The sequence below is a fragment of the Bemisia tabaci genome, chromosome 2 (assembly GCF_918797505.1).
Source record: "Bemisia tabaci chromosome 2, PGI_BMITA_v3".
Taxonomy (NCBI): Eukaryota; Metazoa; Arthropoda; class Insecta; order Hemiptera; family Aleyrodidae; genus Bemisia; species Bemisia tabaci.
This window is the reverse complement of record NC_092794.1, coordinates 47,393,653-47,418,617: the sequence shown is the minus strand read 5'-3', so window position 1 is coordinate 47,418,617 and position 24,965 is coordinate 47,393,653. Positions and strand designations below refer to the sequence as shown.

Sequence of the window (24,965 nt, the reverse complement as noted above, 5' to 3'; positions counted from 1 at the left end):
CGAGAGCCTGATGCTGAAATTTCGGTGAACTCATAAAATCAGCGTTTTGCGGGTCCTATGGGTCCTATCCGAAGACAATTCCGATGGACTCTTCGGCGCTTTGAATTTAGTAGGTAGTATAGTATTGAAGACGCGGATACCACCGCTTTGGTGGTTCCTGAGAACAAGTTTCTTGAGGGCTCCTAAAGTTCAAATAAAATATTTGGAGCTGAAGCTCTATGACAGGATTTCCAGAGCCATGAGGCCCCCGAAGGTCCAATACCAGGATGTCAACCGATTTGTCAACTGCTAACGAGTTTTTTTTTTTAAATAATTATTAGACAGAAGATCTTCTTGAGTTCCTACTTCTTCTGCCGTTCAAAAGGGACTTCCTACCCAGAGTACAGAAAATCATCGATCGGGTTGCGGTTCTTCGGAATAATTCGAGAGGCTCCCACCTCTTTTTATAATTAGTCAATTTTCATGACATTATGAGACATCATGTATGACATCGCTTATTCGAGTGCTATTTTACTGTTTTTGCTGCCCTTTACTGAAATGACGGTGGGAGGGGAGGTCACAGCCGTAAACGAACCCTTTGGTTCCTGGGGACGTGAACCGCCTTCAATGTAGAGAGTAGGCGACCCGGAAATGTGTGGGCAGATTGAACCCGTCAGCATCCCGAGCTCCTGAGCGCTAATCCGGCCCTGGATTCTTGGGGGCGAAAACTTAATGAAGGGAGAATCTAGTATTGTCTTTCTACCTAATAAAATGCATATCTACTTTCAGTTTCCAAATTGGCCGTGACGGAAATATTGCCTAAGGTCCGGAAAATGGAGGACGAGGAGAAAATAGATGAAGGCGTCCTCTCCAGTTTGTTCGCGAATGGGGTATGTTTTTCTTGTTATACTTGTAAAACTTGTAAATATTCGGTCCATTAAGAAGGGTCAAATAATTTTTAGTGAGCAGTATACATTTGCGATTTTGCATTACGGGGGTTGATCCCTCTTCCAGAATGACAAGTTCCCTAGAATTTTTGAACTTTCCTCCTTTTCCCCACCTTATCGAGATGTTTGAATTGAAAAATGCCAGTCTTTCCCTTAACTTTCAAAAAAAAAATTTCAAAATAGCTCAAATAGTTAGGAGGGGAGACCTCGCTAAATTGCGCGCTGCGCCGACCATTTCACGATGCTATCTCGTGCCCGAGTTATTATCTTCGGGAGCGCAGTTGCCAAATTTTCTTTGATTAAATACGAATCTTCAGGAAAATCGCAAATATTTTCCGTTCAATTTTCCGGAGAATTTTTTTCGTAATTAAAACTAAATTGTCTGAAAATTTCAAGAGATGAATATTCATAGTTCTCTTCAAAAATAAACAATTTATTGGAGGAAATTTGGCAATGCTCAAACGTTCATACGGCGTTTTTCCTTAGCACGGCAGTATTGGCTGCGATCAACACGGCAGGAGGAGACTATTATGCAATGTGAGGCGCCCTGTGAAAAGAGCTTTCCGACAGTTTTTTTTTGTTTTTAAACGGCGAACGAACATTTTGAATTTTAAACAGTCACAAGAAAAATATTTACGAGACGTGATGTGAATTTTTTCTAGCACCGAATGCCAACATCGTCTATGATTTTTCGAACTATCCCCTAAAACTTGAAAGTGGGGGCGGGCGCCCCCCCCCCTCTTCGTCCCATATGCGCGCCGCCGCACTGAAAGGGATTTTTCAGTTTTTATGAACTGAGTTTTTGCAGTTAATGATTTGGGTCTTTCGTTTGTTTTCTGTTTTAGTTGATGGGCGTTGAGATTGAAGAAGAGTATGGAGGAAGTGGTTGCAGTTTCATGTCATCTATTATAGTCGTTGAAGAACTTGCGAAAGTTGATCCTGCGGTCACCGTTTTAGTAGACATTCAAAATACACTGATTAACTCGTTGTTTCGAAAACTGGGAACTCCTCAACAGAAACAAACGTATCTCCCTAAATTAGCACAAAACACAGTAGGTAACTTCATTTCTGTGGAATAATAATAAACGACTGTAGGAAAACTGACCCTTACTCAAAGAGTCTAAAAAGGTACCTATAATAAAATATTAAAATCGAATAACTTAAGGAGCAGCGATGTTGAATTTTGAAGGGATCAATCTTTCATAATAGTGATAATAATTTGGCTTTGAGTTACAAGAGGAGGCTTAGAAATGATCACTTTTGATTCTGTTGCGATTTGCGATGATGACAAGTTCAAAAAAAGCTGACAGGCGAGTGCTTTTCAGTTTTTACAATGCCCCTGATGATTGTCTGCTGTATGATAATTATAGATCAAATTATAGATTTTAAAGGGTGTTTCTTATACTAAATTTTAAGAGAATACCGTTTTAAACTTCAATGTTTTGTATTAGCATAAATATAAGCTTTTGAAGTTTCAAAATCATGTCAAGCCTCTTCAATGGACTCTCTCCACCGTGTGTCATAAATTAATTGAAACAGAGGACGCGAGTGTAAGTGTGTCAGTAAGGATGGTGCATAATTCATTTGTATACCCAAGAACGTCTAAATTTAGATTCTGATGTCAACTTTCTTTTGAATAGGAAGTTTTTGCTTGTCTGAGGCAAGTTCGGGGTCAGATGCTTTCTCATTAAAAACAACAGCCACTCAGGATGGTGACGATTACATCATAAATGGAGCCAAAATGTGGATATCAAATTCAGACTTAGCTGATGTATTTCTTGTGATGGCAAACGCTAATCCATCTGCTGTAAGTTGAAAAAGTAATACAAATGTTTGCCCCCCCCCCCTCTTCCTAGTTAAAGGCAGTCACCAATCTGCCTTAAAAGTAGTCGTTTAATTGATAGGTCCAGAGGACACTCAAATTGAAGGGCCTATGCTTCAATAAACGAGCTTCAAATACTAATACACAACCTGAATTCATTTATCTGCTTTTAAGATTTGAAATACAACACATAATAGCAAAACTGAATTGTCTGACAGAATCTAACAGTCTGATTCTGTGTAGCAATAGTCGTGAGATACTTGCCTAATTATTTCTTTGCAAAAAAAAAAAAAAAAAAAAAAAAAAAAAAAATTTCAGTGTTGTGAGGTTACTCCAAGTCCCTAAGTATGGTATTCTTGAAACAGCTAAGATCTCAAGTAAGTTTCTGCGCAGTTGGTGGTGAAGCAGTATATCAAAAAGAGTGTTCACACACGCACACCATCATCCTCCCAAACACAATATTACATTCTGGACTAAATAAATTACCAGAGAAACCTTCTTGAAGCACAATGCACTGACTCTATTTTAAGAAAATATTTTTGTCAACTAGGGTTATCGAGGCATTACTACTTTCATAGTGGATCGAAACACACCTGGCCTCAGCATTGGTAAGAAAGAAAAAAAACTGGGAATGTCTGCCTCTGGGACTTGCATGGTTTACTTTGACAATGTTCGAGTAAGTTTTTCTTTTTTTTTTTCTTCCAAAATTGAAAATATTTCAAATTTAGTGCCCTTACGAAAAATCTAAATCAAATATATGTCACCTAGTTTGCTTTTGCAATCGTAAAGAAAGAAATTAGATAAAAGTGCATACTTCGTTATCTTTGGAGGAGAGATTTGGAAATGAAAGCTCCTAAAGCTTGGGCAAGGGAATCCAGGAGTAGTTTAAATGAAAAACAAAAAAATCTTTGAGAAGGAGCTGCCCAGGTCTAGGTCTCATGCTGGATTTGGATAGAAGAACTAGCATACCAGCTAGATCAGTAAACGGTTATACTGCACTCAAAATATACAGTGTTAATACTTTCTCTCGCTATTTGATATTAAGAATATTCCTTACTGTTGGTTACTACAAGAGAGCAGCAATTTTTAGTACAAATAAGGGCAAAAATTCAAAAAGTTTACCAACAGTTAGTTTTGATAACTTAAAGAGGAGAAGATGATATGAAATGCAAGAGGTTCACAAACAATTCGGAGCCTCTTGAGTGATTAATTAATTTGTAACACCAGAGAATTTCTATTTGATAGGTGCCAAAAAACAATATTCTTGGTGAATTTGGAAAAGGTTACATTTATGCAGCAAGTTTCCTTAACGAGGGTCGTATAGGCATCGGAGCACAGATGGTCGGTCTTGCACAAGGATGCTTGGATGCAACAATTAAATATACACTCGAAAGAAAACAATTTGGACAGGAAATTTTCGCATTCCAGGTAATGATTATCCTTCTTTTATTTTTTGACATTGATTGTAAAGTAGGTATTATGCACATCAGTATGATCATTTGATTGAAATTGTGTCTTTTTTCGAAGGATTTGTGCTGAGATATAACGTGTGAGTTCAGAAAACATGTAATGATGTAATAATTTGGATTTTAAACATAAAATGTTGCGTACAAATGTGTCATTTAGATAACTGTAAAGTTCAGATATCAGTAAGTACTTAATATTCATTTTTCCCATGATAAAAAAAAAAAAAAAACCTCAGCAATGTCCTCGACAGGAACATTTTAACTCCCAAAGAAAAAAACATATCTATTCATGAAGTAAAATATAGAGGGGGGGCTATCGAAGAGTCCTAATTTGTCCCTTGGTTCATTGCTTAACTTCCTTAGTTTTGTAAGTAGGTATCTGAGCCCCAAAAGCTATTAAACATTTTGACAGCTGAAGTCGAAAAAATTGTACCTCAGATTGTGATGTTGTAAGTCACCATTTATTTTTTATATTTTTTGAGAAAAACTCACGAACAGTATCTACTGAAATTTTCGTCACTCATTCTAAAAAAATCACACAAAACATTGTGGATAGGCTCCTAGAAGAAAATAAAAAATAATCAGAGAACTTTAAATGTTTCAATTGAGTTACGCCTTTTTCTTTAATTTTTCCATTGATCTGTAAGATTCCCTAGGGTTACAAGATTCTGCTTTTCACTAGGACTGAAAATTAAAAAATTTTAGTGTTCTTTATTTTGCCCTTTCATTTAAAATTGAAATGATGTTGTCATTGATTTTCAGAGTATGAAGCATGACATTGCCAAAATAGTCACTGAAATTGAAGCTGCCAGGTTACTAGTATACAATGCAGCCAGGAAAGTGGAAGCTGGTGAACCTTTCATTCAAGAGGCATCAATGGCAAAATATTTTTCAAGTGGTATGTATCATTTCTCTCCGACAGTTACACCAAGTACAATGAGTTCATACAAATTCTCAACCAAGCATTAATGCTTGAAAATTCTTAGTGGTCTGTAAAGTTTCAGCATTCCAACTTTGACTCTAATTTTCATGGAAAAATCAACGATAATGGGTGAAATTTTTTGGGAATCATGTTAGCACAAATTGTAAAAAAAAATTCACCAATAATGTTTTATACATTTTCGACAGAGAGTTGAAGTGCCTAGGAAAAAAATTGTAAAACTTTGCCATGCTGCTGGATAGCTTTTGTAGGAGTCTAAAAGGGTATTTTTTTAAAGCAAGATATTATTATCAATGCAGACATTGGAAATACAGGCTTACAGAGCTTTTATTTATACATACAAGAAGCTCACAATCAGTCGCTATACCAGGCACTCTGGTACTCCCAATCATCAACAAAATCTATCCTCCCACAAATCGGTAAAGAAATCTTTCTTATCTCTTCCTCTTTTTTTCCAGATCTTTAGAGGAATTTTTAGAGACAATCCACTGACTTACTTCAGCGCAATACTTCAGTTTTATATATTTTTAAAATTTGGTATAACTCATTAGTCCGTATGTCATGTTTCAGAGGTGGCTCAAAAAACAACGGTCAAATGCATTGACTGGATGGGGGGCGTGGGCTTCACAAGAGATTATCTACAAGAAAAGTTTTACAGAGACGTCAAGATTGGTACCATATATGAAGGAACAACAAACATGCAATTGGAAACAATTGCAAAATACATAAGAAAACAATACTCTTGAAAAGTTTGATTGACTTCAGGTGATGCCTGCTTCAAATCCTTCCACATATCAAAAAATAAGTGTAGAAGCAAACCCTAGTATCACAAAGCTAAGAGGAAAATCAAATTCCATTAATTCAAGATCCAAGAGGTTTTATTTTGAAAACTCCAAAGAATTTTCCTCAAAGCTTGCTGGCGATATGATGTAAGATTAATGACCAATGCTTTTGAGCTCAATGAAGTAAAAATTAAGGGAAAATCTGAGTCCCTTGATAGAACTCCCCTCACTTGATATTTCCTTGTGACTGCCCTATTAAAAAGGTTTTCCATGTGGAAAGGGGGTATTTAGAGTAATTTTTGAACAGGGAAATTTTGAAAAGTATATACATTTTGATCTAAAACTTTAGAGGTCACACATAATCATTAAGAATTTTTTGTTGCTCTAATAAATACTTCTTTATTTTGCAAAAGAGACTAAACTTACAGTCCGTTGATACATATTTACAAAAACAAAAGATAGTTAGTTAAACAAGACAATAAATATTTAAAAAATAACTTAGAAATCACATATCAGGTACAACTAGAGTAAAAAAACATTTCGCAATGATCAAAACAATGTGGACCGAATTCAGTTCTGTGAGATTTTAAAAACAAAAGTAAACAGAAAATAGAATGTAAAAAAAGCAGATAAAAAAAAGAAAAGAAAAATATTTCTAAAAATACACCATATCCGAAGGTGTGTCAAATGAACAAAGATCAAAATTCGAAACAATTTGGTGACAAACACTGACTGTAGAATAAATTATTCAGATTTCCTTTTGCATAAAATGGATCATTAAACCAGCAATAGGATTTCATCAACAAAAAGTTGAAATAAGGTAGGATAATGAATAATTTGAGATGAAATCTTGTTTTTATATGCCCAATGTAATGATGAAAAATATAAATTTGAAGAGTACCACTTCTTGATGGGATTGAAAAACTTTATATTTAAAGGGGATTTATTTCAATTCTGACTAGATCTTGAACTTGAAGGTATTAGTAATCCGTTCAAATGGTTTTAGAGGAATTGCAAATAAGAAGGGAATTATTTATAAAATAAAGAGTGAAAAAATCATCAGTGGCTAAGGTTAACCAATGTCATGGCATCTTCCTATTTTAATGAAAATGGTACTAAACAGTTTTCGAGAAATCTCTGGCAATGCAAAAATAGAGGAATCTAAGCTTTAAAAAAAAGTACGCCTCCATCATTAAAGAATGAAATGAAAATCTTGTTGCTGAAAATTACTTTTTTACTGTTTGTTTGTTTGTGTTTCTTTTTCCACGTCCAAAAGTGAGGCAAATCATACTTTCTTCACTGCTCTCGCAGAAAAATTAAAAAAAAATCATATCACTTGAAATCTAACAGAAAAACATTCCAAATAATAAAGTATGATATGAATATTCTTTAATTTATTATTAAAAGTTTTTAACTATTTAAAAAAGAGAGAAACCAATGATTAGAGGAGGGGAAAAAAGGAGGCAAACAAAAAATGAGAGATTAGATTAAGGACTGACTAAAGTAAATGGAATGTACTAAATTAAAGTAGAACTTAACAGATGAACGTGATCTATTTAGCTAGGATTCAGACGTACTGAAACAGGGAGCATGCTCAAATAGGAGCAGCCAGCGAGAACTTCAAAATTTAGTTTATGTCACATTGTAACACGCACATCATTTATCATTTTAAAATTCTTGATCAATATGCATAAACAGAATCGTGCATTCATATTTCATTTTGAATGAGGAAAAAAATAAAAAAGCAATGCAGAAACCGCAAGAAAAGAAAAAAGAGAATTGACATGATATTCTCATAATGGCATCAGTCCACCTTATCGAGTAGATATTCACTTACAGTGTTTTATATTTATTTACTTAAAAATTCCTCAGGAGCACTATTAAATTGATTTGTCTGGTTTATCTATTTAAAATGTTGAGGCTCTTTATTATATGATCTGATGCGAATGTTTCTAACAGCCTTAAAAATTGGACATATTTTCCATTATTGTATTGGCGGCAACATGTTTTACTCTTTTACCTTAAGGTATGCTTGATGTAAACAAAAATTGTATTTATATTGAAAAAAAAGTACATTCTCAGATATACAGCTGTTACGAGTCTTATATACTACATACAGGGTGATCCCAAAGTCCTGCATCACCTGTTCATCTCCCAAGGGTTTTGCCCCTTTTCAGGGTGGTCCCTCATATATTTTGAGAGTTCCCAAGAGTCGTTTCTTTTGACCTAAAAGCACTTACAAAATTTCAAATCTACCTCCATTTGTTCAAAAATTGCAGAGGTGATACCTGGTATTGATGATGCCAGACTTTTGGATCACTCTGTAGATAAATATTTATTTCTATAAAATTATACTGAGGAGAAGGACTGATAGGCTTCTGAAACAGTCTTTCGGCAAAATAAAAAGTAAGAGAAGCTTTGAATTTCTATTGTGCAATTTTTCCTTTGTTTTCATACCTTGCCCACCGGCCAATTGTATGAACTGTTTTACTTAAGTTCAAACAAACCACACAAATCGAAAAAATTATTTCCTTCGACCATATGAGCATCACAGGAACAGAATTATTGACTCAATCATCTTCCAAATTGGTTGAAACCAATCTTAATTTCTTTGGTAGGAACAGAGGAAACTAGTACAAAAGTCAAATAGAAAATTTTGAATTTTTAGAAGTTTTTACATGCAAGTGAAATTCTTCCCCGATAACTGCACAACTTTGGCAGTTCTGATGTAAATGCTTCTAGGTCTACAGCAGATACTGTAAAAATTACCATACTTGTTTGAGACATAAGCTGAGCATTGGTACTAATGCTACATTAAAAAGTGGCACTAAATATTTAGTATAGAGAGGGAGAGAAAGAAAGAGGGTGGAAATTCTACTGGACACATAAAAAAAGGAACTTGACGACAGAAATAAAAAAAGGGGAAAAGTTGTTCAAAAGGCCAAAAATTGACTGTGACAGGAGGGTAACTGGGAGAGTATTTTTGCTCACAATCATGGAGGATAGTGTGAATTTGTGTCAAACTATAAAATTCTATTAGCTGTGCTTGATTCGTTGTGGTTCATCAACCGACGAAATTTGGTTGAATATGCGAATCATGAAGAACCAAACTCTTACACTTAGTTTCATTAAAATTAGACAAGGACAGAACTAGCGTTAGTGAAACAGTAGATCTGCTACAGAAAAGAAAATTATTTATAGATCTATTGCAGGTAGCTCAACTGGCATCAGAAATGTGCATACATATCAAAACCCAGAAATTTTTAGTAAACTACAGCAGAAATGATTAATCATAACATTTTTGTCGCAGAATATCAATAAACATGAAGAGTATGAGTTCAAGTAAGTTAAAAAGTAAGAGTAATAACAAGAGAAAACATAACAAGTAAATACAATATTCTACCTAATTCGAAGTAGGCAAGGGTGTTACAGACATAATGTAATGTACCCTTTAAAACGGTACATACATCAAAAGCCCCCCCCCCCCTCCCTCCTTGACTGTTGAACAATTGTAGATAGGCAAAGAAAAGGGAATGTTTCTATCTTAAAAGAAACTGGCTTTGAGGGAAGTAAAAACATTTGGACGCCCCTCTTAGGAAAATTAGGAGCCCCTATGGCGATGTATAGTAAAAGAATGTTCCAAATCCGAAAATGGATAGGGGTATTTGCCTTTTGGTCAGAAAATAATGCCCAATTTTCCCAGCATTTTTTTGCATATTGCTTTGGGTCGGCGTCTTCAAAATCGGAAAATTTCGATAGTATGAGAGTGGAGAGGGAACGGATATAAGCATTGCATAGGCGTTGCACGATTCAAAATGGCGACCGTATGCAGTAGACATTTACAAAACTCTGACCAGTCACAATTTTGAAACAATGATGGCTACAGACTTACAATTTGTGCCCAAAATGGTTTTATAATATGCTATTTCCAACAAAGATCTTTCCTTCATAACAAAGTAAGGGTTGCCATTTGAGAGGAAAGTTGGGGGCTCTTAACACTCCTTCCTTCCCTCCAAAATAATCTCCTTTAAGAGAGGAACATTCTTAAAGTTTCATCTTTCCACCTCCCAATGTTCAAAAGTTGAGGAAGAGGGGGAGAGGATAGAGAGAAGGCTTTCAGTAAACCCTAAATATTCAATGTTCCTTGTAGAAAAATTTTGTCTTTAGAGGATGAATGTCTTGAAATAAAATATTAAAAATTAAAAAATCATTGATGAAAAAAGGTGAGTAAAATGACCCATTGTAAAAATTTACTCATAATAATTGACGCATGGAACATTAAATTTATCAAAATAGAATCTCTATACTTCTAAATTTTAAATCCGCTTAGCACAAAGGTTCTTAAAAAGAGAAAAATTAGCTTTTATGACATTAAAGATAAAGTTTGACGAAAACTTTAGTGTTAAAACCAAAATTTTTCTCATGGACTGTACACTCAATTTTTTTCTCGAGAAGAAAAAAAATTATGGGATACTTACATTGGTCAAGAAATAAATAACTTTGTTAAAAAAATGGGTAAAAATGATAAAGGGTGGATTTTTAATTCTCATTTGGAAGGTAATACCTGTTTTTCTTGATTAGTCCTGTTCCGAACTGAATATCGTAATTTTCCTAAAAAATAGAGCTTCTCCAGGGAAAATTTAATTTTTCAAAAATCAGAGCTGCATGCTTTTATGATTGAGAAGGCTGCCGTGTTGATTCTTCCGTTACACTGGGAAAAGTATGTGTGATTTACGGAAGTTCAAAGGACCAGACGGTTCCTTCCAGAGACATTTTCATAATGACAAATGTAGTTGTAGAGAGGGAGAGAGAGAGAGAGCACTGTATAAAGGTTCATCAAAAGAAAAGAAAAATTTTAGTATCATGAACAGCAGGGAATATTCTTAGATATTCCATGTACACGCTCCTTTGTATTGATAACTCCTGACTTTAAATATGACCTTCCTTTTTTTTAGTCATACACAGTTGTTCTAGAATGTGGACTTTTTCCTGGACAAGCTTGATTTTTGGGCAAAATTGCAACATTTTCATGCAAAACTTCACTGATCAAGAAAATCGGACGTCATTGGCATAGCCGGATTTACGTATTTACCACCTTTAGGCCGAAAAAGTTTTGCCATACTCACAACTTGTTGTCATGGGGGGGCTAGGCAAGTCAAAAAACCTTGATTCAAATTTCTAAATAGTATAGGGAGGAAAATGTGTCTCTTGGTATAATGTCTGCCAAAGCATTCATCAAAACAAAAACAAAAGAATCTCAGGTGCTGCTTGTAAGATCTGTGTAAAAAATAACAAAATTTAACCTATTTTTGCCGCCTCTCAAAAATTTGCTGTCCTCGGCCGCAACCTAGGCGGCCTGTGCCTAAATCCGGCTACGGTCACTGTCAGAATTTGCCATCTACCCAGAATCAAAGTTTACCTTCAAGACAATCTGACCTGTATTGACCAGTGTTCTTTATCATCAACATAAGAAAAGTAAGCTACAAAACTGAATAATCTAAAAGTCTGTGAATCTTATAAATTAACAAGTTCTAGGAAAGAAATGTGTCTTTACTATAGTTCTATGAATTCTTGTGTGTGATTTCTGGCTGATCGATTCATCAAATATTGCATAAATATTTTGTTCTTCAAGTTCAGTGAAAACAGTTTTGGAAGTTTTAACTACTTAAACTGATTCTTAACGTATGAGACATGAACCATAACACATAGAATCACAGCAACTTGCATGTGATGTAATGTCAGTTTTTGTGATAAACTTAAAGATAGAAATACAGGCAAACAAACTGTCCCTAGAGATCCGAACTGTGAGGATCTGAGATTGTTTCCTCCAGATAGGAGGGTAATTAGAGCAAAAGTTCAGGCAAAAGCAGCGATTGCACATTTCAATGATAAATTCCTCTCTAGATTTTCATAAACTTGATTACACAAAATTGCTCTGCAACAATATGTATTTCACTTGTTGTTTTTTCATAACTGAGTGAGTAAAAAACAATTTACGCAAATGCATATAAGCATATTGGTTGAAAGAATCAAGGCATTCAGCAATTCTTCATTTTGCAAAGCTTCATTTTTTTCGCCTGCATTTGGATTTTATATTCGAAGTGCGTGAAACATAGTTCATTTTTTATTCACCTAAAAAATGTGCAGTTTTAGCTTAAGAATCATTACTAAGAAGACCTGCACAAATAGTTACAGGGCCATACCAGGTATAAATTACAGCATCAAGCTATGCTTGAATTTATACAGCTTTGCGAGTTAATTTACTATGATTTCACTTTTTTGTAGAGGGGCAAGCTAAATTATAGTTCACCATTCATTTTGAATTGAAAATAAGAATTGCTGAACACCTTGACGAGTACCAATACGAAGAAATATACTCTCCATCATGTGGCTGCATCAGCCAAAATTAATTGATACAAAAACTGAGTGGGACACAAAAATTATAATATCCAGCAAGACAGCCCTTAGGAGCTTACCGAACAAAGGCAATTCTTAAAAATTAACAAAACCACCAAAATTCACAAGCATTAAACATTCTCTCTCTTACAGAGGAGAATTAAATTGTAACATAAAGTATCTTGATCTATTTTTAGGAAATTGAGCTTCCATTGCACTGGATTGGAATTATACATTCCAGGAACATACACTTTTCGGAACATAGGGTCGTTATTTGTTCTTCCTCATTTCAAATTATTATTATTTTAACAAACTTAGTTTAATGGATTCTTACTGCCCCCATGCATGGGAGAAAATTTAGGAGAATGGACTAATTTAGCCATTCCAAAAAAAAACTTCTCTGATCACTAAAATTGATTAAGACTTCATAAAATTTTGAATAACTTTGTATGACAATATGATTTTGCGTCATTCACATCCTTCTCATAAAACCTCTAAAAGTTATTTAAATTAATAAGTTTCAGGGGTATGTGCCGTATTTTTAAACCAAATTTAAGGTCAACAAATTTCTTAGGTGTTAGTAAAATTTTTTTACTGATTCAGTTATCATACTTCATCAAATTTTCCGACCTAGAATAATGAAAGAATTGGAGAAACTTTTCATTCCTGACTTTTGAGGGTCCTTAAACTATGAAGCCTCAAAGACAACTTTCAATTTAAGGGAAAAATCAAACATGGGAAAAAAGTAGACACTGAGATTTGATAATTACCTATTCCAGAAAGATGCAGTTTCTAAAGAGGTGACATGTAAGGTATGTTTTTTTTTTTCTTTCCTGGCAAAATACGGCAGTAAATAAATTCAATGCTCCTAAATTCTATCAAAATTTCTTGACATGCCGTTTGATGGAACACTTTTAAAACCCTTCTTGAAGAGAGTTCTCTATCTCAAACTGCATCAAAGATTAATTTACTCACAGTTTCACGGAGCAGATAATAATATCAATTCTGCAAAAACAGTTATAGGTCCTTCAGAGTTGAAGGATAAAAAAAAGGATAAAATCTGAACTCCTGTGTGAGCAGTTCACATAAAAACCACTGTCTATTTAGAGTGCTGACTAGATATTAGAAAAAAAAGAAAAAATAATTTGACCAAAAAGAGAGAGTACAATGCAAAACAGCACCATAACCAAAATTTCTTGGGGTTTCATTTCATTTCAAAAACCTACACACAAGTATTGTGCTTTCAAATCAAAATTTCTCTTGTATAAGGCAAAAACCAAACTGCAAAAGAATCCCTTATAAAGAGAAAAAAAAGGCAAACAAGATACACAGACAACTATTAGTTTCTTGCCCTTACAGGGACTTCGATGTTGAACGCTGTCGCGAGGAATCTAATGAACTGAAACACAATTAATTATCTTCCTATCGTTTCCATCATCATAATTCCACATTGATCATAGAAAGAGGAGTTTGTTGATTCCATCATTGGAAAACAACTTTTTAGTGTTACGCAAAGTGTAATGCATTTAATGCATTTCGTAGTGCGATGCATAGAGGTTCCCGGTGAACCCATCCAATATTTTCAGATAATTTACACATTTACTAATTTTGTCCTACTAGCACTCGATAAATAGTAAGATGAGTAACTAATAAAATTGTTACAGACTTACGACAAGATGATGTTGACACTATGGGGGCTCATTGTCGGTCATCTTCTACACAGCTTCTCAATTCGAGACTTGAGGCTTGAGTTGAATAGGAGGAAACATCCGGAGTTAAATGACTCATATCACACGAACTACCTCATGGTCAGTCCAAATTGATCCAACTCATATATACTAGATGATAACCTGGAGGAAAAGGAAAAAAGGGGTCATCGTTACTGAAGCTGAGAAAAATAATGCACAAATAAAACACAGGTATCTCAAAAACGATGTGGAATAAATCAAATATTTTTGTGCACTATTCAGATATTGTCATTTCCTTTAACCATGCAAAATTTCATCTAAATTTTCATTATTGTGTGTTTTTTACGACTTCAAGTACCACAGAAGAGGTAATCTTGCACTTTTTCAGTGAGAGCCCCTTCCCCCTCAGCACCCTCTGTAAAACCAGCTCCAGACAATCATTGTTTAAGACCGCCAAATTCGGATTGCCTAGACAAGACATTGAAAATTGAACCATCTTATTGGGCAATGATGCACTCTGATAGGAAGCTCGGTGCAGGTGATATGCAGAAGTCATAAGTTAACTTTACAAGATCAGGTAAAGAAACTTGCATTGTATGAACATTGCACATCATTGGCGGAGTTTACTGTCAAAAACTTCTTGATCAGGGTATAAACAAATACTGGACCCTTCAATGTTGCAAAAAAAAAAGAAAAAAAAGAAAAAATAAAGATAAGTTAATTCCTCCATCATTATAAATATTGCTAAGCTGGAAGTAAAAGCAACCAAAATCACAAAAACCAAGATTGTGAAGTTTATAAAAGCTACTTTTTGATATGTACTTAATCTGCACAAGCCAAGATTGGGAAGTTCATTACCTTGCAATGCTATTGAAGAGAGCTACAATTTCACTTCGTCGTAGCCTAAAGGTACTAAATTGTCCTTTTTGGGCTTCACTTTCAAAGTCTACATGGTCTGCAAATAAAATTTTCAATGCAGTTCCTAGACCTTGTATCTGAAAACAAGATAAAACAAAATAGATCAAACGAGTGAATTGCTCTGTTAATTCTGCTACCTTGATGAATAACTGGCTCAATGGGATATAGAGCGGGACTTTGTTTTCTGCGCTAAGAATCTCAGATGGATTATGCTCGAAACCAGTTTGTTTCTGTTATGTTTTTGTTGACCTCGTCTCCAGTACTAGTACATCAAAGAAAAAGGTAATAAATTTCTTGTTGCGACTCATTATACAGGGGGGAAAAAATTGGGACGAATTACGAGTACCTATTAGAACAAATGAATGAATTCTAAATTATGAGATACTTAACGCCCAAAAAAAGAACAATCTGTTAAAATATATGGATCAGGTTAGATACTTCTGCAAAATATCTGGAGTCTAGTTGAACTCACTAAAAATTAGTTTCTAATTTTGGCGAGACACTTGAGACAGAGACTTCCATTAGGGCGAAGTTTGATCGTAGAAAATGTTCTAAGATTCCTGTTTTCTCATTATTTTCATAATAGGAATGTCCTTCGATCTAAATTTTTGCCACTGAGGATCTAATACGATATTATACTTTACAGAAACAGTAACATTTTAAAAAGATAAAGAGAGTGAAGAAAACATTAAACGTCACAAGTTGAGAGTCCAAAATTGCTATCATAAGCCAGCAGCCCCGCAACTATACTTGTAGAAGAATTTCTGATGAATTCTCTTATTGATTACTTTTGAATGATAAATTGAAAAAACGTTTGTGGAAAAGATGTGAAATGTGAAAAATTGTTTTCAAGAAACTTCAGATGGATAACCAATCTTCAGTCTAAAATAAAATTCAGATTCAAGTTGTACAAACCTGTAGTTTACCCCATAGTTTACACTTATCACATCCAACACAGTCCATAATTCTAGATATATTTCGAAAGTGACTTTTGAAATCAGCTTTCAATTTTTTAGCTGAGTCGCCCCCTTGGAACATTGCACTCTCGTTGAAATGCTCGGGAAAAGTTCTAGAGGGCAAAAGAAATGATGATTAGAAACATAGTACAAGAGGATAAAAAAAGATGGACGAAGAGACAACTTAAAAGTCATGCTCAAAAATTATCTTTAATGTTAATTACATCATAATAATATCATAATAATTCATAATATATGAAGAATGAAATATTTCATGAGAAATCTCAATATTTTGTAATCACAGTTACCACTCTCTGCTTTATTCTTTACAGTAGAGAATTTGAAGCCCTGTTGAACAGGTTTTGATGGTTTCTGTTATCAAGATTCTAGAATCAAATCTTGCATCTAGGTTGAGATAAAAAAAAACCTACGTGAAACAATTGAATTATGGTTCGATCAGCTCAAAATTGATGCCAGATATGGGACAAGTAAGTACGAGAGCTGCTCAAGAGTTAAATTTTTAATTTCTTAGTGTGAGGATCTACAGCTACATCCTTAGGCCCTCTTCCCTTAATCAAAGTCAATGATAATACTAGCTGTGCTTCGTAGTCTAATTGTCATCCATTTATCTTGGTCTTTCATTGATATGTTGCTTTATTTCTCTGCTATTTTAGGACCACAGAGCAAGATAACCATTTATCCATCAACAAATCATATACTTACTTCACAACACGCAAGAAGTCGTTAACAGCTGCAACTGTTTCATTATCTTCTTTTTCTCGACCAGTGTAGTACTTTTCTTGCTCTAGATAAGGAGCTGCTTTTTCCAGAGCTCTTAGCTCCAGTGAGTATACAAAATACAGATTACGAAGCCACTGAGGTCCTTCTCCATCAGTCATGGCTGGACTGAAACGTCGCTCAAATTCTTTGAAGTTCTTGCCCCACCGCCCAGTGTCACTAATTATACCATAAGATTCTCGCTCTGTGATTACAAAAGATAAACATTGATTAATATTAAAAAAAAAAAAATCCAAGTATCAACTTACTGAACTAATATGGGAGGAAAATAGAAAATTACTTTTTCACTTGTAGCATTAACATTCTTTTTATCGGGATACTACATCACTATCTAATCTTGCAATAAGCACACTAAAATATTTAATTATTACTTTGTTTTCTCAAACCTTAAACATTTTTTTGCATTTGCTGCAGTCAATGGATTGCACTTTTTGCATATTCATGGATGTGACATTTTTTGCTCTCCAGATTTTTACATTTTACAGAAAAGTGCGGAAGAGGTGGATGTATGAGATAGATCCTCTTTTAGAGGTTTTCTCCAGAAACGAGAGAAATGAGCATTAATTATTGAAATAGAGATAATATGACTAATACGGAAAAAATGATGAAGAGAAATCCTACCTGAGAGAAGATAATTTGCACAGAGATGTAAATTGATACTGGCATGAAGACCTGATACGACTCGATAGAAAACGCGTTTTTCTAAGCACATACCTGCAACTCAAAAACGATTGAGAATAAAGAAATAAAAATGACGCAGACTACATTTTCAACCACTAAATAATATAACAGAGGCACAACATCACAAACATGGAGTGCTAGAAAATAAAATATCAACAAGAAATGAATTTGTTTGAAAATTAATTCATCATGCGATGTTTGTTTCCATGAGAAAAGCATGTTATTATGAAATGCTAAACTACTTCTTTACGGTGATTCTAAGTGATCTAAGGATGAGATCCTTATCCGATGCGCTGCTACTAGAATCTCTCTTAAACATTGAGTCAATGAGCAACATGCCTTACAATAGTTTCTGATATAAATTTTCCATGACTCATCAAACTTGATGTCATAGAACTGATTTCATTTACGTGTTTTCAGGCCAATTTGGCTAATTTCTGCTATTTCTGGCTAATGATGCCACCAGGTTACCCATTAATGACATCATTGGAGCATCTGTTTATGATGCAATCAGGGCACAAATTGGCGAAATCATCAGGAGATTTGTTGGTGAGGACACCAAGTAGGAATGGACAACAGGATGATAGCCTTCTGTCAACCACTGAGGCTTATAATCTTTCAATTCCTTTGAACGCCTACAGAAGCCTTAAAGCACAGTTCGTCAATATTAAGGAGATAAAAGCTGCTTAGAAGCTGAGAAAATAATTAAGGTCTAAAGATCCCCCTTGTATGTTTGAACAAAAGTAAACCTCTGATTAGCTTTGAATCAGCACCACTTGATAGATTAATACATGCACTCCTATGGCAATATTGCTTATTGTTCTTATGATGAAGATTTGACTTCTGTTTCATCATACTATGAATATGCTGTCACTACAAATAAAAAAGTTTCTGATAACTTACCATTTAATTTTGAGGACCGAATGTAAGCACCATAAGAATTTTTGGGCCTAGAAAAATTAAGACGCTAGAATTAGTTATTGCACGAAAAGACTTCCTGTATTTCTTCTAAGGAAAGATTGTTGTTGAGCCGATCGAGCACTTTCTGCGGCCCTATGATGCTGATGAAAATGTTATACAATTTCTTGTGCTACTCTTGTAAAATTCATACCAAATCATGCTACAAGAAAATTGAATACCTCTCGAATTCAGAGGTTGCTGCACCTTTCTTTGACAGTGCTGCCCTATGATGCAAGCCTTTACTTATGATAATCTAGTTTTAAAACAATTTCTGAAGCAGCTTTGAAAATGGAGGTCATAATGGAACAATAGTCACTTTGCTATCAAGTTTCTACATCATTTTATGATTTAGGGTTATTTTAAGGCAATGAGAGTTTTCATTAATAAAATCTGCTTGCGCAGATTCTACAGCCAATAGACGGATTTAGTGACTACGTCATTTGATATAGTATTGAACTCTTAATGGCCACATATGTTTCTCATCAACAGTCATTTCAGAACTCATCTAGGAACAAATGACTAAGATACCTAGAAATGAAGTTAGAACGAAAACATTTCTCACCTGAAACAATTTTCCATGTAGATTGAGTTCCAAATACGATGTGCTGATTTTCCTTTGTAGCCAGTAAAACGTTCTGGATTCAGCGTTAGATCCACATATTCTGCTTCATCATCAACATCTGGTAACTGACAGTAGTAGTCCTGAGCATCATCGTATGCTTTCCAAGCAGCAAAGTCTTCCATGATTGATGCACTATACGTCAAAAGCAAAAAAAGTTACAGATAAGGAAGTTCACAGGAATCTCACTTCTACATCCGAATGCGCAAATCGGAAAAATTGTGGATCGCCCAGTTTGAAATCACACTTTTTTACTGCGCTTTGAATCTTCAGCAAAGAGTGGCACAGTATTGGTGGTGGCCTTTTAACAGTAAAATCAAGGCCTTCTTCAGTCGTTTCAAGGATTTCAGATGAGTATTTCGGGGGCGGACTACAAAATTTTAAAGGTTGGCAGGAACTTTTTCAAAAAGGGAAGTTTCTTCTTCCGATAATTTTTTTTCTCCGCTTGAAGGGGCAAAAATTTGATGTATGGAGGATAGTATTGGATAATTTCAAATTCTCTGCCACAAAAGATAAGAATGATCTCTGAAGGTGTTAAAATTGACCATAAGATCAAGTAAAAACAAACCTGCAGCATTGTATGTTTTTCACAAAATGCTGCACTAAAATACATGAAAAAACAAAAAAAAGTCCTTTAAACATAAGAATCTCCCTGTTGTTTAAAAATGTAATGACAATGGAGGTTACCCTCTACTTTTTGCCCACATTTATTCCCATTTTGGTTGGATTGGCTAATTGAATTGAACAGCTATCTGATATGTATAAGGGTTCAAAGAGTAAATTTGGTTCGTTACAAGAAAGTAAGGTTGAAAATACCTCAGAGTTGTGTTCAGGAAGCTCAGCTCTGCATTGGTGTCTTGCTCACAGTCATCGCTTGCTAGATTCTTTGATAGCTGAAAAGAAAATAAAGACACATTAGAAACAGGATGAATCATTACATGAATGCCAACTGACAAAAATTGTAAAAATGGACCTAAATTTCGAAAAATTATCTGTTCTTACCTGATCTTAGAAGTGTGATGCGCCTTATCAAAGTATTCCCATTAATGAAAATAAATATTTTCTGTTTTTAATGTCTGCTGTGAGTGATGACATAAATTACCTGGGAAAAATTGGCAGCTCTGTATTTTGACTGATTTTGAAAATGAGACAATAATTTTAAACTTAGGTTTTTCTTCTTAGTACATCAAGTCAGCCAAATCTAACCAAAATCCAAGATGGTCAAGCTAGGTGCCTCGTTGATTTGACGCGGAATGACCCTAGTATCCAGAAAATGCTTTCTACTGACAAAATTCAAAATAAATCAGAGTAAAAATATTTACCGTGTAAGATACATCTCCACCATTTGCAAATCCTTTGTAGACAGGAGGAAGGTCAGACTGAAAGAGGATAAAAATGAAAGTAATAATTATTTCACAGGGAAAAAAGGAACAGCAAATCTCACATTTATAGAAATTAAAGACTTGATATAATTTACAAAATTTTAATTCACTAACCATTTTGATGGATTACAAGAGTTCTTTTTTGCCCAATACTGATGTACATAACGGCCCAATTGGAGATCAGAGGCTGAAAAGCTAAACTACAGATCCTCCAGATTCATGAGCAGTAACAAAATGTTTCTCTGTATAAGTTGTTTGAAAGCGTATAATTCCAAGATTAAGAGACTTTACAGGATCATTCCTGTAGTAAATCAGTTCCTCCTAGCTCATTAGGTGCCTCGGAAGTCAGAACAGGCAGTTGCCAACTATCATATCGCTATCATCAATAAAAAAATTTAAATACATAAAATGAGAGGAAATAAGTCTTCAGGCTGAGTGATGATTGGATTGCATTTTCCAAAAAGGAACCGAGAGCATTCTCATGCTGCTAGGATTGTACAACTTACATTCCTTGCAGTAAAATGATTAAATCGTGCGGAAAATTGAAATTACAAGGGTGATTTACATCTTGAATTCGTAGTTTATCGGAAATAAACATAAGACTTGTTTAGACGATCAGTTTATATTTGCCAGGTAAAAAAATTTGTGGTATCTTAGCGACATTGAAATATTCATGGTTCCTTTTTGCAAAATGCAATCAAATTTGGCTAACCGCATGAAAAAACACCACTGAGAGAATAATTCCAAAAGAAGAAAATTCGCTCAAAACTTGATGAGTAGGGAGTTCGAATCAAGAATATGTAGATTTTACCTGGCGACACGGCTTCACATTACAGTAACGCATGGCACATCTACTATCATCAGTCCAGAATGGGCATTTAGCTTTCAAATTCACCTGAGGACAAAAAAGATAATCATGAGAAAAGTAAAAAAGAATCTGCAAATTCATATCACTCTTATAGATTTCTCTTTCCTGTGCAATATTGATCCAGCAAATTTTGTAACCTTTGCAGCTTTTGGTTTCTGACACTCATCTCTAAAATCTACATAATATCATAATATAATGCCGCCAAATGCACAAGTCAGAACTTGGGAAAATGAAGGGGGGGGGGGGGGGAGAGTTGAAGAGATTTAACAAAGAGAGGAAGAGCAGACTGCAGGATTGGTTTGTACGCATTCATCACACATAGTTTCTCTTGCTATCAATTAGGTAAATATGGGAGGCTACAATTCACAATTGGACATGTTTACACCTCCACATGTGACTGACAGAAAAGGACAAATAATTTACTGGGCTTTGATCCATAAATTTTCTTGATATGGAGCACATAGCAGAATATTCAAGGCCTGCAGAGGTGCAAACGTTATGTGGAAACCTACTCCATTTGAAAATTTATCTGCTACTTTAATTTTACTCTATGTAGAGAAAAAAATTCTAATTCAGTGCAATCGAGGATGACTATTACCCTTAGAGTCAAGGGTAGGTTGAAAACCCGTCGCAATTTAATTCACCTTCTTTCCTTTCCTTTTTCCTCAAAGATGATTCTATAAGAGTGTCCAATTAAATGTTATTAAAACATCTGATATCCTCACAAATGAACTTTCTAATTTTCTGGAAATCAAAATCGGCAATCTGAACAGACTCTAAGTAAAAAAAACTTGCACTCTAAACAAATTTACTATAAAGAGCAACCCCCCCCCCCCCCTGGTGTACTTACTGGGGGAAATAATGAAAGCAGTGCCCTTTTTACAAATTATCCCCCCCCCCCCCATGTCAAAAAACTTGCTGTTTGTAACAGGGGATTGATAAAATACTGAGGTCATTGAAGAGTATGAAATTAGTTAGAACCGGTTGTTTTTTTATTCTCTAAATTAATATTAATGCTAAAAGTTAATGGGCTACTAGACAAGGTATGAATTCTTAAAGCACTACAAAATATGGTTCCTCTTCGGATTTTCATGAGGTAAACAAATCAGACAACCGGAAGCCTGGAAATCAACTCCCAAACAAGATGAGTGTTTAAATTAACATTAGTTAAATAGAAAAAATCCAAATGACGTAAATTGTGTAATCTCGGTAATTTACATTCAATTTGCATGAAAATACTTGTTAATATCTTGTTTAGGAATTGATATCCAGAATGCCCGTGGTGTGGATAGTTTTCTATGTAAGATTTTGAAGAAAAAACAAGTGACTTTTTCTTCTGGTTCAGATCTTGTCTAGATGCCCATTCAATTAATGGATTATTTCCAACATTTATTCCACGACAAAAAGCTGTAGCTGTTGTTGAATCCTCTCAACAAGATAAAAATTAAAAGTTGAGAAAAATAAATAGAGAAAATATTATTCAAGTACCTAATTGTTGGTTGGAAAAAAATTATAGAATTCTCTAACAAAGAGAGTTCTGGAAAGATCAAAAAAGTTTACTTACTTTGTAGAACCGGAAGTAATCTTTCAAGACAAGACTACTAATCCTTGGATAAGCTTTCTTGTTGTTGAAATAGTCGACAGCATCAATGGTGCAGTTACAGTCATCAACCTTCCCTTGCAGCTAGAACAAGGAATTCCAGATTTTTAAAAAAGTAATGAAATAAGCACCAGCCCAATGGAGCAGCACAAAAAATGTTTCTAAGAGAATAGAAGTTCATAAAGTACGCTTGCTGTCATTTTCCATACTACTTAGAAATTCACTTGGCTGATGTGAAAAAGAGGAAAGTTGATGGAAGCTCGTAGATTGAATTTAGAATTAATGCGCGACTGATGATTAGCAATTTCTCAGATGGTTCAGAATGTTGCCAGCTTATCGTCAGAATAAGCAGATGCAATTTATTTTTTACTACTTTAAGCACCCCACAAGGGATTATCTTATGATTTTTCAGTTGGAGCACCACCTTCCATTAGTTCCTACTTTATGAGGAAATGGAGTACAATTGCTTACTTGCGCATCTAACTTAATCTGGTGCTGACACTATCAGAAATTGGTGCTCTGGGTAGAGTAACGTTGGCATTAACTCATCAGTGGTAATCTCATGCAATGTTCAATTCATCGCTCATTTCTCTGCGATTTTCCGGACGTTTACAAGAGCAAAAAAAATCAAACGGCAATAAATCGAATATGTACATTCTAAACCAACTTCTTTTAACCAATAACAAGAAGCTCCCTGAATTTTACTTGGTACAAGAACTGACAAGCTAGGTTATCCTCTCATCCTCTGTCATCAAATTGATTTTTTATACTAATAATTTAGATTAGCCACTGATAGTACAGTATTTAAGCTCTTAAAAATCCTGCCTTTGTTAGGCTAATCTTGTTTTTTGATGGGTAAATCAAATGTTCTCGTAACAATAGAAATGCGATCTAAACATTTGATGATGACGATTAGTTGAAAACTTGGAGCTAATCCATGCTATAAATCGCTTGTCGCTCGACCTCATAATTCTCTAGCCATTGAATTACCGGAGGTAATATCCTCACTGTCAATAGCTAGGTAATAGGAACTAGTTGGTATGATTGATTCATTTCAGGTACCTTGTCGAAGTAAGCTATTCGTTACCGTTTGGAATCAGAATTACCCAATGGAAAATGGTCAGCGTTGTGAGACTGTTTGGATTAAATCATTACTTGTTTGTTTGCATGTGAATGCCCGATATTTTTACCCAACGCTGAATAATTTGGGGCGGATGCTGAGGACCCATTGGGTTGCATTTAGTAGAAAGGAGCACCAAATGGAATCGGATTAGTTTACTTCGACAACGCACCTGTTTTCTCTCTGGAATCCATTAGGATTTCACGTCACTTGTTCACAATCAAAATTATTTTCCACGTTTCCGTCAAGGGGTCTCTCTTCCAAAGGCTTTCAGAAACTGCAGAACTTTCGTAGAACAAAATTTGTTCATACTGACAAAAAGTGTGTTATCAGCAAATTTAACTTTCCGAGAGAGAAAGCGTATCTTAACCTCAAATAACATACCTTGCAGAAACAAAGTTCATTGATGGTTTTGTCTGCTCCAAAGAAAATGCAGCTGACAGATGCAACTGTTGTCCATAAAATTAAACATAGGGTACAAAAGTGCATCTTAAATGATCGATGTAGCTTGGTAAAAACTGGGCTGTGATGAAGAACCAGTGACTAGCTTGAGAATGTAGACTTCGGAAAGAAAATTTCTCATGTTAGTGAGAGTAGAAGATTGATAACACGACAACACAACCTGATCGTAAAATTATCAGAGCTTTAAAAGGCGACATACAATTTGGAAGTTCACGGTCGTTATGCATAATGACCACATTCAAAACACAACTTAGTTGACATTTCTGTCGGGTCGCACAAACACGTATAGTCTGCCGAAGAATGAACAGTTGATTTTCACTTCTAACCGAATAATTCTCCTTAGAACAGCACGAAATTTGGGAACACTATTAGAAAAAACGCAGTTTTCCGAACGATTGGCGATTACACGTAAACCAAAAGGTTGCCGCGGAAGACGGAAAATCAAGAGAGTACAGAATGACAATAATGACAACAAACGAGAGAGTAGCCAAGAGTAGCGCGCCCTGCGCGGTGCGAGAGGTGGAAGCATGGACCAATAGGATTGATTCCATTGGTCCACGCTAGAGGTGAGAGAACTTCTC

The 24,965-nt window shown here is 35.0% G+C and overlaps 2 protein-coding genes across 7 annotated transcripts in view; one reads left to right on the top strand and one right to left on the bottom strand.

Annotated features, from left to right (window-relative positions):
- Nucleotides 1-14,134, top strand: part of LOC109039976 (short/branched chain specific acyl-CoA dehydrogenase, mitochondrial) — a 20,015-nt gene extending 5,881 nt beyond the window's left edge. For 4 of the 5 annotated variants that reach the window (XM_019055721.2, XM_072297460.1, XM_072297461.1 and 1 more), the window contains exons 4-10: nucleotides 769-869; nucleotides 1,772-1,982; nucleotides 2,567-2,733; nucleotides 3,299-3,424; nucleotides 3,994-4,176; nucleotides 4,977-5,112; nucleotides 5,725-8,021. In XM_019055721.2, the coding sequence (XP_018911266.2) occupies nucleotides 769-869; nucleotides 1,772-1,982; nucleotides 2,567-2,733; nucleotides 3,299-3,424; nucleotides 3,994-4,176; nucleotides 4,977-5,112; nucleotides 5,725-5,900 (1,100 nt within the window). In that variant the 3' untranslated portion in view covers nucleotides 5,901-8,021. Of the gene's footprint in view, nucleotides 1-768; nucleotides 870-1,771; nucleotides 1,983-2,566; nucleotides 2,734-3,298; nucleotides 3,425-3,993; nucleotides 4,177-4,976; nucleotides 5,113-5,724; nucleotides 8,022-13,996 lie in introns of those variants that run through there. The other variant, XM_072297462.1, reaches the window with a different exon arrangement.
- On the bottom strand, nucleotides 14,104-24,965 carry Ero1L (endoplasmic reticulum oxidoreductin-1-like protein). Of its 2 annotated transcripts, none has more exons than XM_019055719.2 (12): nucleotides 24,307-24,965; nucleotides 22,767-22,886; nucleotides 21,146-21,229; nucleotides 20,275-20,331; nucleotides 19,769-19,845; nucleotides 18,896-19,087; nucleotides 18,277-18,323; nucleotides 17,314-17,412; nucleotides 16,618-16,876; nucleotides 15,854-16,007; nucleotides 14,879-15,015; nucleotides 14,104-14,182 (listed from the first exon to the last, which is right to left on the bottom strand). In XM_019055719.2, the coding sequence occupies exons 1-12, from the start codon at nucleotides 24,409-24,411 to the stop codon at nucleotides 14,131-14,133; spliced, it is 1,383 nt and encodes a 460-aa protein (XP_018911264.1). In that variant the 5' UTR covers nucleotides 24,412-24,965; the 3' UTR covers nucleotides 14,104-14,130. The 2 variants fall into 2 exon arrangements, with proteins under 2 accessions (XP_018911264.1, XP_018911265.1); XM_019055720.2 differs by having other exon boundaries at nucleotides 17,314-17,406; nucleotides 24,307-24,956.